The sequence below is a fragment of the Python bivittatus genome, unplaced genomic scaffold (genome assembly GCF_059951505.1).
Source record: "Python bivittatus isolate LINGU-HERP-01145 unplaced genomic scaffold, Pbiv_v1 ctg000960_np1212, whole genome shotgun sequence".
NCBI classification, from domain to species: domain Eukaryota; kingdom Metazoa; phylum Chordata; class Lepidosauria; order Squamata; family Pythonidae; genus Python; species Python bivittatus.
Window position 1 is genome coordinate 16,313,631 of NW_028277124.1, and position 17,767 is coordinate 16,331,397.

Here is a 17,767-nt window from a genome sequence, read left to right on the forward strand (position 1 = left end):
ATAGATGACACTGTTTAATTGAGGGGATCCAGAGCACACCCATTCTGCCCAATTGTACCAGGCAGGCAGAGGCTGCAGAAGACAGGATGTCCCTGAAATAGCCAGGACCTATGCCATGTAGGGCTTTATAGGTAATAATCAGCACCTTGAATTGCACCTGGAAGCACATTGGCAACCAGCTTGCGGAGCAAAGGTGTCACATGAGCATGCCAAGACAAGCCCATCATTGCTAGTACAGTTGCATTCTGGACCAGTTGAAGCTTCCAAGTGGTCTTCAAGGACAGCCCCACGTAGAACACATTGCAATAGTTGAATCATGAGGGGACAAGGATGTGATGACTGGAGGGCCAGCCAATCTAGGAAAGCAACTGGCATACCAGATAAAGCTGTTCAAAGGCCTTCTTGGCTATAGCTGCCACCTGCTCTTCAAGTAAGAGTTGTGAATCCAAGACCCCCCCCCCAAGTTGCATACTACTCCTTACTAGGGAAGTGCAACCCCATCCAGGAGTGAAGATGAAAAATACCGAAATCTGAGTGGTCCCAACAGCTACATCTACCCAGTCATGGTAGGATTGAGGTGGAGTTGGTTCCTTCCCATCCAGGCTCACACAGCCTTTAGGCACTGGAACAGAACTTCGACAGCTGCACTTGGCTGGCCTGGGTCAAAAAATATAATTGGGTATCATCAGCATACTAATGATAAAGGGCCTCAATCTGGCGGATGACTCACCCAGTGGTTTCATGTAGATGTTAAATGTGGTTTCATGTGATGTTTATTTCACCAGAAATTTTACACCAAAAAAGTATAGCTTTATCGCATCACCACTACAAATGAAAGAAAGACCTTTTTTGTTGACTACCTCTCCAACATTTGGAGAATAATTGTGATTTATATGTACCAATCTGACTGGAGTCAAGTGCCAGCGATGTATATTCTTCCACTGAAGTTCTTGCACTGAAGCTGAGGTGAATCTACCACTGTTAATATCAGAAAAACCATGATAACTTGTTACCTATTCATTGCTCTATCTATTCTTTGCTGAGAGGTTCCCATTGCTATAGAAATCTTTTATTCTGTAAAGACTCTATTCTCTATAGTCAAAGCTTTCATTTGAGCCAGACCATAGTGATTGTCTTGTTTTGAGTATGCTATTAAAGGGGTTAGGGGACAAGGATTCTTTATCAAGGCTATATATTTATTCTTCCAAATTTAGAGAATCATTTTAGTAAAAACATTTTCAATCTTGTTTTTTTAAAAATGTTTTGGGTGAAAGAGCCATTGACTTATACAATTTTTTAGCTCTAATAAAGTTTCTGTTTGGCTCCACGGTTCAGAAGGGTCTTCCAAAGTGATTGGAATCATATGCCTTACTGCCCAGCTTGATAATATATTCTTCTTGATATGTATAACATTACCCTGCTGTTGAAGAAAAGAAAGAAGTGCCTATTGAATTAAGTATCTTTGGCATTAAAAAAAAACCCCTACAAATCCTCACAACAAGGGAGCGTGTCAATGTGTGGAGGCCTAGGAATGATGGAATGAAAAGGGGTGAGCAGAAGATTATTAGACAATATATGGGTATGGAAGGAATTTAGGGCTGCTTCAGTGTTGGAAAATAAAATTTGTATGTGAAAAACTAGAAGCCACTTCTTGATTATTTCTTAGATTGGAAAATAAGGCAGAATTCCTTAGAGACATTATTAATGTATTTGCATATTTTACACTTCCTTATGCCTTTGCATGACTCATGCTCATAACAACTAAAAACCACCCTACTGCACCAACACATACATTAAGTGAAATGACAAAGGTATCAAAAATTCAGTAGCCAAGATAGTTGAACAGTCTTTGAATCAATCTATAACTCTCAAAAGCTAGCCAGGAGAAAGGTGTTTTCAATTTCTTCAACTTGTAAAGGCATTTAGAGACCTTTAGCCACTTGGAGCAAATGTAGCTGCCCTTTTTATTTCAGTCATGTCTCCATTTTAAATAGGAGACAAAGAAAGGATTTTTCTTATGCTTTTAGGCCAATGAGAAAATGAGTGGGAAGAGGCAATTGTTCAGGTATTCTGGACTTAAGCTATTTAGAATTGTATAGGTAATCATCAACTCTTTGAATTGTGCCCAGAAGTAAACTTGCAAAGGGTCTGATGTAGTGGGATTGTGACCAGAGTGCAATTTGATCCCACTACACCTTGTTATACATCCTGAAACAGTTTTGCCAAATGTTTAAAGTAGCTTATTTAAAGTAGGTTACAGTATGACAGCATTAATTTAACTGAGGCATAGTTGTATGACTTCTTCAGGAAGTTCATTTACAACACTAAGCTAACTTGAGCAAAGACATTTCTAGCAACCATTGCCAACTGTTCATCCAGATGCAAAGTTTAGTCCAGAAGTGCCCGGAACTGTATGACATAGGGCGTGGATACCTGAGAGACCACTTACCTCCAACAGTTCCTGCCATCCCAGTACATTCCAGGAGAGTGGGTGTGCTCCAGGTCTCCTCCATTAAACCTTGCCATCTTGTGGGACTGAGGAAGTGTGCCTTCTCTGTTGTGGTCCCACCTTCTGAAACAGCATCCCCCCAGAGGTAAGGATGGCACTCTCTCTCCTGGGGTTTGTGTTTTCTCTAGTTTTCTATGCTACCCAGAGTCCACTGGAGTTAGGTGGCCAATAAATTTAAATAAACTAAGCAATTGAATTTTCACATGAAGTACATTTCAGTCTGAAATGGTTTCATTCTATACTCCAGAATCAAGCTTCTTCTTGACCATGAACATGTTTGTCTTCTCTGGATTAAGCTTTAGTTTGTATGTGCTCATTCAGCCCTTTACACCTTTAGATACTAGGGGAGAAACAGAAATGAAGCTTTAGGTGCTGGTGACAAAATTCTATCGTTCAGATGTAGATATTAAGCAGCAGGGTGACAGATTCAATCCTTAAGAGACAGAAGCTATTGTGATCATCTGCCTGTACAATCAGATGCTCCTTTAGCAGTTGTGGTCAGCATGACAAGAATTGTTCTTCCCACCTCCCAAAAAGCATCTGGTTGAACTTTTCTTTGGAGATGAGCCATTGCAACCCCTGTACTGTACATTGTAGTATCATCTGATCTACTCCACCCCCAGCATCCATCGTATTTCTTCATGATAGGAATTTTAAAAGATTTAAAAACTGGTGCTGAATTTGATTTTCTTCCCCACCAGCTTTTTCTTCTCCTTTTTTTTTAAAAAAGTGTATGTCACAAAGCAGCAACTGTTTTTTTTTTTATTATTATTATGTAAGCTGCTCTAAACCAGGCTTGAAGCCAAACTGAAATAGATCTAGATGATCTCTTTCATCCAAAAATTCTTGGTGCTAAGATGACTACATGTTGAAGCAATTTGCTGAGAAATGACAAATTCGACCCTGGTTATGGTGGGCTCTCAAGAAATAAAGATCTTAGTACAGCCTTCTAAAGGTTGACTAGAAATAGATCTTCCTCTAGAGTAGCACATGCTGCTCCCTTCAACCTGTTGATGAAGTATTTTGTCATAAGGCAGTTTTGTGACTGCTTTAATTAGCTGAGGAAGAACAAGGATCAAGTGCACATGTTGTCGAATTTGTCCAGTTCTTTAGGCTGTGCACTCTGAATCCCCTCTAATGCATCCAGGAAAAAGTAGGTGCCAGTGGTACATTGGTACCAATGTAATATATGTAATTGACAATAATTGCCCCAACTTTGTCCCCATCATATGTAGCAAAAGGGCCACAGAGGGCATCTGAATCTTTCATTCTAACTCTTTATGCAGCAGAATTTTTTGCTGGTGAGCTGTTTTGCAGAAAAAGTCTGGAGTTTTTTTTTTCCAAGTTTCGAATTTCTGAAAACTATTTTGACACTAAGTGAAATATTTTTTTTTCTTCAGGTGTCATTCCTTTCCATGGCTTTTCAATGTATGGTAAGTAGCTTGCCATTACTATCAAAATTAAAAATGGTGCATGAGAGTTGCATAGGATGACACTAAAGCATGTCAGCTCCATAGGAAGCTGATGTTTATTTAGCAACTTGATGCCTCCAGTCAAAGGCTATGATTCCAAAAGTGTTAAGGCTGAAGAACAACCTTGTACAAGAAGAGCTATGTGTATGTAAACAGGATCAGCCATCCACAAAGGGAGACTGAACAGAGGACTAATTGATTTAAAGCAGATTTAAAGGTGTTTAAAAGTGCTTCTGCTTCACTTGACCACAAAATAGGACTATATGAAGCATTCAACAAAGGAGGTTTGCCAAGTACACTTTTTTAAGTCATTAAAGCAACTGTGTCCCTTGAAAGTGGTTGCTTCAAAAGATGACTACTGTTGTCTGCATGTGACCTGCTTACACATTTAGTGCTTCTCCAGGGATCGCCAGTGAAGTGGCTGTGGACACACACATATGCGGGGATAGTTGGAAATACTTGCCAAGTAGTGTGCAAGCACAGTTCCTTTAATGCTTTGAAGAAAGGTGTGTTGCAAAATGGGGCCATATGGACGCACTTGCAAGTACTTGAATTCCCCCATTGACTACCAGCACAATTGTCCTCAAACGTGTAAGATATGGCTTCCACTGGTCATTTAAATGACTTGAAAGGGGTTGGCAACTTCAACCTATTCACATATGGAGCTAGTTTTTATATACTAGGGCAGAATGCTTTCCCTGTGGGTATAGGATGAGAAATTGGCTCAGTGAAAGAAATAGGGGCTGGAAATACAACAGAAGAGGAGTGAGTTACCTTTAAGGCCTAGTCTGCTGGGGCTAAAATTCATAAATATTGTGGGAATTAGGTTAAGTAGGAAGAAAAAACAGTGGGGGCTTGGACTCTGGAATTATTTTAGGGTTTAACATAAATAGGTTCATCCAGGGAAGTGAAAGAAAAATTCAGGGGATGCGTTCTTGGTTAATTGATTAGTTTATTTAATAAAAGTGATGCTATAAATACCATAAGGTACTGAAGCCACCAAACATAAGTTATTCTATTGTTTGTTTTATGCTGACACTCATCATGAGTTGTTAACCCCACATTTTAACTAAATTTCCTGGTCCTTCTGATCAGTTTTATTTAAAACTCTTACTTTTGGACTCAAACGACTCTATTTCTTTAAGTGGGGCCAAATTTTGTCATATAATATGTGCAATGTGCAACAGTTTGATTGAGATGCTTACCTAATTAATTCATTAATTTTAGTTTTATGGACTGATCATTAACCACAATAAAAATTCTTTCTATCGTGAGGCATGTTCAGATGATGCTCTGGACTGGAGATGGGAATCCATCAATATTGTACAGGTTTTCTAGTCATGGTTCTGGATTAGTCTATACAGAGATGAGTTGGCATTTAAGCTGGCATTTCTTATGTTTGCATACATCTGGAAGCAACCTGTGGAAGAGATGCATAAATAAGGCTTTTGTTTCTTTGCAATCTTCCAGAGTGTTATTCCTAGTAGTTTTTGAAGCCAATGGCTTGGCTGCTTTTGGGCAAAATGGATACTTGAGTCAAGGTGTCAGAACAATGTCCATGGAAGAATAGAAAACACAGCTACACAGAATATGTGTCTGAGTTCCTCCTAACTATTGTGATTCATGCATTTCTTCTTGAGTTCCTTCTTGAGGAACAGTATTGTTCCTGGATGTTTTGATGATAATAAGATGGGTCACTGGTGTTAAACTCTTCAATTGATGGCTGTGATTACTAGTAGAGGCTGGAAATTGTCATGGTTGTCAAACAGGTTAACTTCTATATTAGGCTTACCTCTCATGGCTTTATAACCTGGGGAATCTCAAGTCCTGGTCCTGCTTGGATGACTTTTTCTGAGCTTGAAAAAAAACTACATTTGCATGGAGGTGCTATTCTTAGCAGTGTTTATGCACCTGCCAATTTCTTCAGTAGTTGCCAGCCCACAAAAACAACACAGCTGCTTTCCAAAGCAGTATGATCTGCTATACACAACCGATGTGGTGATCTTCATTCACACAAACGATGCCTTCAGGCAAATCTAGCATAATTTGATATTAGTAACCATAATACACAGTGACCTTTATGAGGTGCTGCTTAATTCTTCCAAATGTTGGTAACCAATATCTGAATGAATCTTAAGAGAAAAAATTATTATTCCATACCTGTAGTTATTTCAGCATATCTTCTACATATAAATTCATCTTCTTGAAAGAGAGAGAGGTTTTTAATTATTATACAGTACATGTTATTATTTTCCAGTGCTAACTAATATTTTTTATGTTTTCAGTTGCTCCACTTTGTTTTCTGTACAATGAGCCCTCCAAGCTGTATCAGATATTTCGTGAAATATATGTGCGTTATTTCTTCAGACTTCATTCTATCTCTTCTCACTCTTCTGTAAGTTTGCTTGGAATGATTGCTGAATAATGCACAATAATTAAAAAGAATAGAACTTGTGTGAGGGTAGTTTCCTTGGCTATCTATGACCTATACCAGCCACCAAAGCTGTTAACCCAGCAAAAGATGTCCTCAAGGACATCTTCATGGAGAATCTGCATTTGGTTTGCCTTTGAAGTTCCTTCTTCTCTTATTTGATCTTGCCTCTTCCCAAGCAAGGGATTTGGGAAAGATGCAGAAAAAAAAAAACAGAGGTAGCCCTGGGTTTCAGGTTTTGGGTCTAACAAAAAGCAATACTTAAAGCAAGTCCTTCGAAAACAGTTTTAGGCATTCAAACAAAACCATTAATATCACAAACTGCAAATGGTTTCTTATTGTTTGTAAATATAGTCTTTGCTTATTGATGCTTTAAAATTTAACAGGCTGTTATCTCTATTGAATATTTTCTAACGTCTTCTAGTGATTTAAAATCAGTGCAAGAGATGTACCTTCAGGATGTCTGTTATTTTTTTTCTTCCTTATTTAAAAGGGGATTGTATCACTATGTTTGCTGTTTGAGAGTCTTCTTCAAACTCATCTCCCACAGCTGTTTTATCATCTTCGAGAAATTGGAGCACAGCCGTAAGTGTTGTTCTTTAAATTTAAACGTAAGTCTATATTGATTTGAGGCACATACAGTGGGGCAAAAAAGTATTTAGTCAGCCACCAATTGTGCAAATTCTCCCACTTAAAAAGATGAGAGAGGCCTGTAATTTTCATCATAGGTATACCTCAAGTATGAGAGACAAAATGAGGAAAAAAATCCAGAAAATCACATTGTCTGATTTTTAAAGAATTTATTTGCAAATCATGGTGGAAAATAAGTATTTGGTCACCTACAAACAAGCAAGATGTCTGGCTCTCACAGACCTGTAACTACTTCTTTAAGAGGCCTCTCTGTCCTCCACTCGTTACCTGTAGTAATGGCACCTGTTTGACCTTGTTATCAGTATAAAAGACACCTGTCCACAACCTCAAACAGTCACACTCCAAACTCCACTATGGCCAAGACCAAAGAGCTGTTGAAGGACACCAGAAACAAAATTGTAGACCTGCACCAGGCTGGGAAGACTGAATCTGCAATAGGCAAGCAGCTTGGTGTGAAGAAATCAACTGTGGGAGCAATAATTAGAAAATGGAAGACATACAAGACCACTGATAATCTCCCTCGATCTGGGGCTCCATGCAAGATCTCACCCTGTGGGGTCAAAATTATCACAAGAACAGTGAGCAAAAATCCCAGAACCACACAGGGAGACCTAGTGAATGACCTGCAGAGAGCTGGGACCAAAGTAACAAAGGCTACCATCAGTAACACACTATGCTGCCAGGGACTCAAATCCTGCAGTGTCAGATGTGTCCCCCTGCTTAAGCCAGTACATGTCCAGGCCTGTCTGAAGTTTGCTAGAGAGCATCTGGATGATCCAGAAGAGGATTGGGAGAATGTCATATGGTCAGATGAAACCAAAGTAGAACGTTTTGGTCTAAACTCAACTCGTTGTGTTTGGAGGAGAGAGAATGCTGAGTTGCATCCAAAGAACACCATACCTACTGTGAAGCATGGGGGTGGAAACATCATGCTTTGGGGCTGTTTTTCTGCAAAGGGACCAGGATGACTGATCCGTGTAAAGGAAAGAATGAATGGGGCCATGTATCGTGAGATTTTGAGTGAACACCACCTTCCATCAGCAAGGGCATTGAAGATGAAACGTGGCTGGGTCTTTCAGCATGACAGTGATCCCAAACACACCGCCTGGGCAACGAAGGAGTGGCTTCGTAAGAAGCATTTCAAGGTCCCGGAGTGGCCTAGCCAGTCTCCAGATCTCAACCCCATGGAAAACCTCTGGAGGGAGTTGAAAGTCCGTGTTGCCCAGCGACAGCCCCAAAACATCACTGCTCTAGAGGAGATCTGCATGGAGGAATGGGCCAAAATACCAGCAACAGTGTGTGAAAATCTTGTGAAGACTTACAGAAAACGTTTGACCTCTGTCATTGCCAACAAAGGATATATAACAAAGTATTGAGATGAACTTTTGATATTGACCAATTACTTATTTTCCACCATGATTTGCAAATAAATTCTTTAAAAATCAGACAATGTGATTTTTCTGGATTTTTTCCCCATTTTGTCTCTCATAGTTGAGGTATACCTATGATGAAAATTACAGGCCTCTCTCATCTTTTTAAGTGGGAGAACTTGCACAATTGGTGGCTGACTAAATACTTTTTTGCCCCACTGTAGATGTGGCCTGACTTCTTTTTCCTCTTTTAATTTTTAAAAAGATCCTGTGTCTGCTTGTACCGGTGCAGGAGATGACCCTGAATTCTAGTTTTCTAAGACAAGTCTGCCAACTTTCTCCACACCATGTATATTATTTTGTAATTACATCATTGCCTTTTTTAAAATAAGATAAATACCCCCCAAAATTTAAATGTTACACCAAAGGAACACTTAGATCTTTCTGGAGTGGAAAGACACATGTGCAACATAGATATCCCCATAATTTTATAATAATGAAGAGAATATTAGTGGCTATTGGTTAATCTTATTTGAAAGTGCTCACTTGGCCATTTTCAGTCATATAAACAATCGAATGTTTTAGTGTATAAAACAGTTTTAAATAATGTGCCAAAATACACTGTTTTGGCAGTAAACAAATAAAGTAAACTCAGGCAAGTACAAACAATGGAAATGCATTGAAAAACAACTTGCCAAAAAAGTGAAGGCATTGAACATTGCATGAAGTGTGGCTGCAAACCATATGTAAAGACCATGAAAATCACAACCTTTGATTTAAGAGTTTATTGTAGTCTCTGTCAAGCATACCCACTTTTTCCAAGCAATGACTTCATTGGAATATCACTGGCCCCAATACTGGAGAATTGGTTTAAACCTCAGAGGTGAATGTGTTAGCACAATGATCCTGCTCAAAAACAATACAGGTTTGGTGTCTTCAACATGTCGGTCTTTCAGCTGATAGATCAAACCCTAAGGATGGGCTGCAAGAGAAAGGTATTATATGGGATATATGCTACAGAAGGGGCCCTTAAAATGCACATTTGAATGCCAAGTAGGTCTCACCTCTGAAAAAGTTGAAGGCTCTTGCTTTAAGGCATCTGCACAAAGGTATAAAATAAAGCTTATCTAAACACACAAACATACATTCACTCTTATTTCTAGCACAAATTCTACATATAGAACTGGTGTTAATTTTTTTAGAATTCTTTAGTTTGGCATGAGATAATACTGTCAGTTTAAGAAGCTGGTAGCAAGTACATCTTGAATTAACCAGCATCAGGTTAAATCTAGTGTGAAGAAGAATAGCTTTTTATAGCTGACGTATCAATTAGGGGAGATTTAAATGTTTCAATGTAGGGTGCAGAAATCTATATGAAAGAATCCAAGCCAAAGGGCAAATCAACAGACATGGTGTATCTGAGGAGAGTATAATTCTTTATGTGTTTTTCACGGTTTTGCAGGCTAAGAATATCATTTAAATGGATGGTGCGAGCATTCTCTGGATACTTGGCTACAGATCAGCTGCTTCTTTTGTGGGACAGAATTCTGGGATACAACTCTCTGGAAATTCTTGCTGGTAAACTTTCTGGGGATGGGAGTTCTTACCGTGGCTGTTCATAGAAGGAGATTCCCATTTTTTGAAAAAAGACTTTGCCCATGCTTGTTGTGGTGGCAGAATGAGGAGAAAGTTGGTGGTGGCTCCCCGTAAGAACAATGGCAAAACCCTATTGTTTCTCTGAAAAGGTAGAACAAAATGGAAGGAGACAGAACCTTTAGATGCATGTGGCTACCATTTCTATCAGAAAAAGAGAAACATTCTGCTCATGTGTGAATGTGTTCCTGTTTACACCAAGGGAGTGGGGTTGCAGCTGCTTTCTTCACCCCACCCACCCCTTCTCCTTAGCCTCAAAATGGGGGCAGTAGACATGGACTGCCATGGACATCAAGGCACCCATGTGATGGTCCTTACCAAATAAAGGAGTAGACAAATGCATGGGTAGAGCATGTATACCAAATACTGTAATGTATTTTAGAGAAAACTTGGATTGTATGTAAACAGTGAATGTTGAAGCACTCTTTAAATATTTTCATATAGCTTTTCTTCAACTGTCACAAATTGGCAATCCATTCCCAAACAAGAAGAATATTGAACCGAACTCAAGAATAGCTAGACCAAAGTATCTTTAACAACTAATTAGTATGGCCGCCAGTCTAAATACTGCACATTCTTTTTCAGTGCTGGCAGCTGCTGTGTTTGCTTTCCGAGCAGGGAATCTAATGGAGGTGACATCACTAGCCGCAGCTGAAGTAAGGATAAGTTTCAGTTGTAGAATATGGAAATAATTTTTGACGTGTTGCCAACTAGAGTAATTTGAGCTTCATGGGCACATAGCATGCAGTGTGAGGCTCTCTGCTGAAATTTTTATCTTGGAAGAAGTTCAGAAGATGTTGTGGAAATACATATCGTAACTCATAAAACTCTTCAACTGTTTAAAGAGAAATTAATTTGGGTTACAGACCTTCCATTTTTGGTTGAAATGTTTTTTCAGTTCTGCTTGGGGTTTTCATCTTTTTTTTGTGTACTTTAATAAAGTCTGCACAGTCATTCTACAGAGAATTGTCAAACATAGCTAAAAGAGAGTGTTTCACAAACAAGCTTACTGTAGCTATTTCTGCTTTTGGTTATATTTTGTTCTGGATTGTTTCTGAAACGCCTATCACTTTCCGTAGAAAACATTGTAGAATTCAGTGAGACTAACCCTAACCTAGCTAGGTATTCTTAGAATTGTGACCTTATCATAATTTATATTTCTTTTACATTTCTTCCACATCCGTGCTTAACATAGATCTTTCCCTTCCCCTCCATCCTTAGTTTCATCTCTTACATAACTATTCAGGAAACTCTGCTTGAGTAAACAGAACTCCATCAAATTACCTGTTTGTAACAGGGACCAGCCAGTTTGAGAAGTCCATAACTGAAGTATAAAGAAAACACTGACCACAATGTGTAACCAATATTTAGTTTCTAAAACCAAGAATCCAATAGCTGTCAGCCCTTATAGCAGGTGATAAACCTCCATTATTTACTTTGAATAGCCTCTTGGTAGAAAAAGAGGATAGACACCAAATAAATAAATAAACAGCATTAATCTATTCAAAAATGGTATTAGGAAATTAGTTTTGCATGGGAACTTTAATCCCCAAAGATTTCATAACTGTTTACATAAAAACACTGTAAACCAAAATAAAATTATTAAAATCAGTCCAAATAAAAATAAAAGAGAACAAAAACGTTGGAGTGGGAGGAAATCAGCTCCTCCTTCATAATATGACCTCTTTATTGTTCGTATAAAGAAATAATTTTGATAAGGCCTTAGGGCTAATCAATAAACTTTGATATCCTCTGATAAAGAAATACTTTGCCTATTTGAAAGCTACTGGCCATCAGTTTTATTTGGTGATTATCATGTTTAATCTTCCCACCTGGTCGATAATCCTGATCCTGCTTGGTCCTACAAAAGAATTAGGTTCTGTATATGTTTTATGTAGTTAGCTGTACACTAAACATTCTTTCATATATAATGTGCTGTAGTTTAATATCCTCTCAGATTAAATTCAGTACACATGTTAGTTAATTTTTGGAAACCCACCTTTTTTTTTTTTAACTAATGTTACCATTTTTCAAACAGGCATCCAGAATATTTTTGAGTTTGGTGGAGTTCAGTGTCATTTCCTATTTCTGTATGAACTTGAAACAACAATTGAATTGAGAATGTTGTAGCCAGTTTATGATAACCTATCACTAGCACAACGTTTTCTGTTCTCTTGAGAAGTTATCATTTTACATCCAAGAAACACATTTATATATGAAATACCATGTTCCCTGCAATCATAAGGCTATCAATGATCTGTTGCAGCTGTATATTACTGTTTCTTATTCTTACAAAATAATCTATTCTTGGCAGCTTCTTGTGCCTCTAATATACGTTTTACCTAAATCAGAACAGGCAAAACTGGATGATTTTGTAAGATTTATAGCACCATATTAATAGTTAAGGCAAGTTTTACATCTATAAGAGCAGATATTTGTAGGTCACTAAATTTTACTCATCCTACCACACTGCCTTCCGTAATTGCTAACAAATGGTTGCAGGTAGTACGGATCTGAATATACTCCCAGGTTTTTTCAGTGCCAACCATGAACCACATGTTGATTCTCTTGTCAAAGCGGTGCACCAGAAAAAGATACATGACACTATGCTTTTTGCTGAAACCATGGATACCATTCCAGGTCCTCATATGATGCTTGATTTTTCATAATCAGTATCAGTTTGATGCAATATTTCTTTCATTCTCAAATTCCACTGGAAGAACAAAATCACGTTTCTAATACCAGGGCAAGATAACATGATAAAAGGAGAAGCCATACTATTTATTGTATTATCAGGATTTTTTTTTTTTTGAGACAAAAACTTTCTGTTCTTGATCATCATAGATTTTTCGCAGTTTCTATCAAGCAAAATACCAGATTGCTCAAATATAAAACCCATATTTCAGTTGTTGAACAAAAATTTTGGGGGAAAAAAATCCCAGATGGGTCTGCTTGCATTTAACTTACCTAAACCAATCACCGCCACTTAACCAGATGAGGGGAGTGCTTGATATATTGCACAATTCTTAGGCAAGTCAGTGTCAACAGCTATGGAATTGATGGCTTTTTGCCTTTTTTGAGATGATTGTTCATTTGTACCAGTGAAATGGGAACAGACGGTTCATGTCTCAGTAGAGATGGCAGGTTAGTAATATGTCTTTTAGTCTCACACACTATCATTACACAGAGAATATTCCTTTCAGCTGGGAATATACTTTATGGCCTTGATAGTTACACTGTATACAAGCCTGAGTGTTAAATTTGACTTTTCCAACTGGTAAATGATAACAGACCACGGAGTCTGGATTTTATATCTGTAAACACAAGTTACATTTGACTAGACAAAATATTTTGCTTCCAGTTTTCTGGAATTTGAAAGAGACCTGCTGTAACACCTGTGGCAGCATTGTAAATTGTGCCCAGGAATGTCTTCAAGGTCAGTATTATTTTTTCCACCCTGACAGGTAGCCCCATGATATTTCACCTTTTCATTGAAAAAAAAAAACAATGCTGTTCATTTTCAGTTATCCCTATACAGTGGTACCTCGGGATACGAACGCCTCTACTAACGAACTTTTTGGGTTACGACCAGCTCCGGCCGCAAAAATTTACCTCGATGTGCGAACTCCGCCTCGGGGTATGGTCATTTTTCCGCCCTGACACGTGGTCTGCGGCCATTTTTCCGCCCCTGACATGTGGTCCGTGGCCATTTTTCCACCCCTGACACGTGGTCCGCGGCCATTTTCCCGCTGCGCAGCGCGGCACCCGGCTGTTTTCCCACCCCGCAGCGTGGCGCCCGGCCATTTTCCCGCCGCACTGCATGGTGCCTGGCCGTTTTCCCGCCCCGCTGCGTGGCGCCTGGCCATTTTCCCGCCCCTGACACGTGGTCCGCGGATGTCAGAACGGATTAACGGTAATTACATTGAACCTTATGGGAAAATTTGCTTTGGGGTGCGACCAAATTCGGAGGGCGGAACGGATTAACCGGATTTACATTGAACCCTATGGGGAAATTTGCATCGGGTTATGACCAACTTGGGATACACCCAGAGTCACGGAACGGATTAAGTTCGTATCCCGAGGTACCGCTGTATATCCTCACAATCCTTGCTTACTCCAGTGATCCAGGTCCTTGTATGCTTTGAAGATGGCAAACTTTATATTGCAAATTGTATGGAATGCTGCCCTCTCTTTGATAGGCAAATACTTCATTTCAGCTCTGAACAAAGCAAAGGATTTCCTGTAATTGGTATGGTCATGTTTTGGCATAAGCCTTCATTTAGATAAGAATGCAAATATTCACAACAGTAACCTCTAGGCTGGACTGAGATCCACTGGCCAAAAGTCACCCTGTGGCAAAGTTAGTGACCTCAGCAGAATTTCCAAAGGCTTGACCAGGCTCTAGGTTTGTACTCACCATTAGTGTCTCCACACTCACTACAGCCTGGCTAGATAAGAATATTAGTTGCATGCTAGCGAGAAGTCACTAAAACTGTTCATGGCCCACTGCCAGCTTGAAGATGTTATTCTGTGTTTACATTTGCTATAGATTAAATCTGGTGTTTCTTCCTCCTACATATCCCTTGATTTATCAGAGTTTTTAACCTGCATTTCTCAGCCTTGAAGCTGAATAATGGACAGTTCTTGACAAAACATAGATCTCTACCCTGGGAAGTTCTGGCGCTGAACTTGACTCTTACACCAAGTGAATCTTCATGGCTGGGGTTGTCCTAAAGCTGGAATTCCCCAGTTCTAGTTGAAGATCTAAACCACTGTTGCACACTGACTCTCTTATCTCAACTTTATAGTATGTCCATATATGAGTACCAGAAGTCAGAAATGAACACATTTTTTTTTGTTGTTTACAAATTTCTATTCACAGCCCTTGTTATTGTCTGTTCCACAATAAAACAGTAGAGCCTCACTGTCTCCAGATAGTGCAACTATGTCTTGTGCTATGCTGACATCATCTTTGCTAGGGTACAATAAATTTGAGATGAAAATAATCTAGAATCCCTGGTAGAGATAACTCTGGATTTTCATCTCTTTTTCATCCATTTTGATAAAGTCTGATGGCAATGTATGAGATACAATATTTATTTTGCAATTGATACTCTAGGATACTTTCAGTGTGCATCTTATTGATTTTGCAAATAATAGAAATCACCAGAAATATGTTTCTCTCAACTACTTGTGCCAATAAATGAACAGAACATAATAATTCAGGGCATCACTTTGCATACTGTCTTCAATTTGGGGGGAAGAGTACTACTTAATTCAGAATGGTCAAATGAGTTTTTAAAAATACGTTTTCCAGTATTAATGGAAAGTACATCTTGCATCATTTTCTGAACTATTTCTGAAGTATATTGCCTAGTGCAAGAGGGGCAGAGCTTCTTTCAGGCAAAGGATTAGAATTAGGGTTAGAGTGGTATTGCAAAGCCATTCTCCAAAGTCTAGGAGACAGCAGGACTAAAACTGCATTTTGTTTCTTTAATTTTAAACTGAATTAAAACAATGGTTGGTTGGTTGGTTGGTTGGTTGGTTGGTTGGTTGGTTGGTTGGTTTTAAAAAAGGGAAACAACTTTGGAAAGTATCTGGGTCAGTGTTCCACCACAGAGCCTCTGTATGCCTCTGATCTAAAGTATATAAAAGAACCTTTCTCAACCGGTTACCCTCCATGAAGTTGGACTTCAATTTCCATCCATTCGCCTCCATTGCTAATTTCCATCACCCCAAACATATCACTTGAAGGCCATCAGACTGGGGAAGGCTAATACAGATTAGTATAACCCTAATATTCTCAGAATAAGGGAATGTGATGTACCTACTCTTAGTAGGTATGGTCCCACTTGTCTACCTAATATTTTCTTCATTCTGACATTGATGTATGAATACCCATACATTATGTCCTTTCCCAGTTGTCCAGTTTGGTCTTCTGAATAGCTTTTATGTGCTTCTGTAGGCTTATTTATTTACTTCCCTCTTCACTTTGATGATTTGAAAGATAGACATGATAATTCTGCAAATGTGGCTTTTCCCCAGAAGTTATTTACTCTGTTACCTTTTCACTATTGTCAATCTTGATCATTCAGATGGCACATGCATGTTTACTATGCATTCAGTTTGTCTCAAAATAACCCCCAGTATCTATACTCTAGGATCTTATGCCTCTCCCTACCCAGCGTGTTCAATAGACAGAATTTATGAAGAAGCTATCTTGGAGGCCTTCTCAACTGGTTGCCCTCCATGAAGTTGGACTTCAATTTCCATCACCCCAAACATATCACTTGAAGGCCATCAAGCTGCATTCAGCATCTCCCAGAGTAACAGAAAGACATTTCCTAAAGTTCTTGGTATCTCAGATGATCGCAACACTTACATTATCTTTCCTGATCGGTCACTGCCAGACCTTGTCAGTGTAGAAATTACACTGCATTGCAGGGTAGGATTTTTGCCCCACATTCTCTTTGCCATGGATCCAGATTCTCCTTTTTTAAATATATATATATATAACAATAACATTTCCTTATCTTCCTGTTCTTCTTTTTTAACTGGTTTGTCTAATGATATCTGTCTAAATATCTAAAGTTCAGTCATTATACTAACTCCAGATCTTCAGATGGCACATCCATTTGAATGAATATAGATATAGATATATATGGGATCAAATCATCATCATCATCATCATCATCATCATCATCATCATCATCATCATCTTTGGAACAAACAAAATGTATACCCCTCTAGCTAGTTATGGCTAGCTTTGTTGTTTTTTATTTCTTTCTTATTTCTTTGTATGATTATTGTATTGTATTTTCTGTTCTTTTATTGTACATTGCCCAGAGTCAGTATGGAGTTGGGTGGTGCCTACATTGAATAAATTAAATTAATTTCTTGCTTTATTGGGGATTTATTAGTAATACATATTTTTAAAAAGGTAAGATCAGTGTTGTGTGTTTTGATGAGATTTATTTTTAAATGTCTGATGAAGGAAGAGGACTGAAGATCTTAGCTCTCCTTATTTTGAAAGGTGCTTATAAATATGTCGATCCATTTGGCTTTTACCACCCCTTTTCCTGACTAAAGCCCTCAGGTTGCTCGTTACATTAATACAATTAATCAACAATTACATTTGTTAAGCATTTAACATTGTGCGGTCCGTGAATAGACTTTCCCATTCCAGTGCAGTTCGTCTAGATATTTGCGGAGAGAAGGGGAGGGGGGCCTTTTCTGGTTCTTGTAAAAAGTATGATCATGCAGATCTTGTTCATTTCCAAAGGAAATGAAGTCATAATCAAGAAGAAATCTTTATTCCCAGGAATGGTCAGCACTGCCTTGGAAAGTGATGCCACATGTGAAAGACCTTTGCTTCCTAAAATCAGAGAATGGGGAGGCAAAAATGGGACTGATGCTAAGTCAAGCCAGAGAGAGTTTTCATACCTTTGTTGCCTTGAAAAGAACAGAACACTTTTTATATTTTCATAATATTAAATATTATGATTGTTGGCATCTCCTTTTGTTTCTAACTCCATGTACCTTTAAAGCTTCACAGTGCATAGCTTAATTTTCCTAGTTTAGCCATTTTCACATCTCTATAAACTCTCCCAAGAATTATCTGTAGGTTTCTCTGGCTCTGTGAACATTTTCTTCAGCTTAACAGCATTCTCTTAAGTTGGTA

General features: G+C 38.6%; 1 protein-coding gene across 11 annotated transcripts in view; it reads left to right on the plus strand.

Moving 5' to 3' along the window:
* Positions 1-17,767, plus strand: part of TBC1D19 (TBC1 domain family member 19) — a 90,830-nt gene that overhangs the window by 69,782 nt on the left and 3,281 nt on the right. For all 11 annotated transcript variants that reach the window (XM_088131418.1, XM_088131415.1, XM_088131417.1 and 8 more), the window contains 5 exons: positions 3,910-3,942; positions 6,267-6,376; positions 6,906-6,997; positions 9,896-10,011; positions 10,672-10,742. In XM_088131418.1, coding sequence (XP_087987544.1) covers positions 3,910-3,942; positions 6,267-6,376; positions 6,906-6,997; positions 9,896-10,011; positions 10,672-10,742 — 422 coding nt within the window. The remainder of the gene's footprint in view (positions 1-3,909; positions 3,943-6,266; positions 6,377-6,905; positions 6,998-9,895; positions 10,012-10,671; positions 10,743-17,767) is intronic.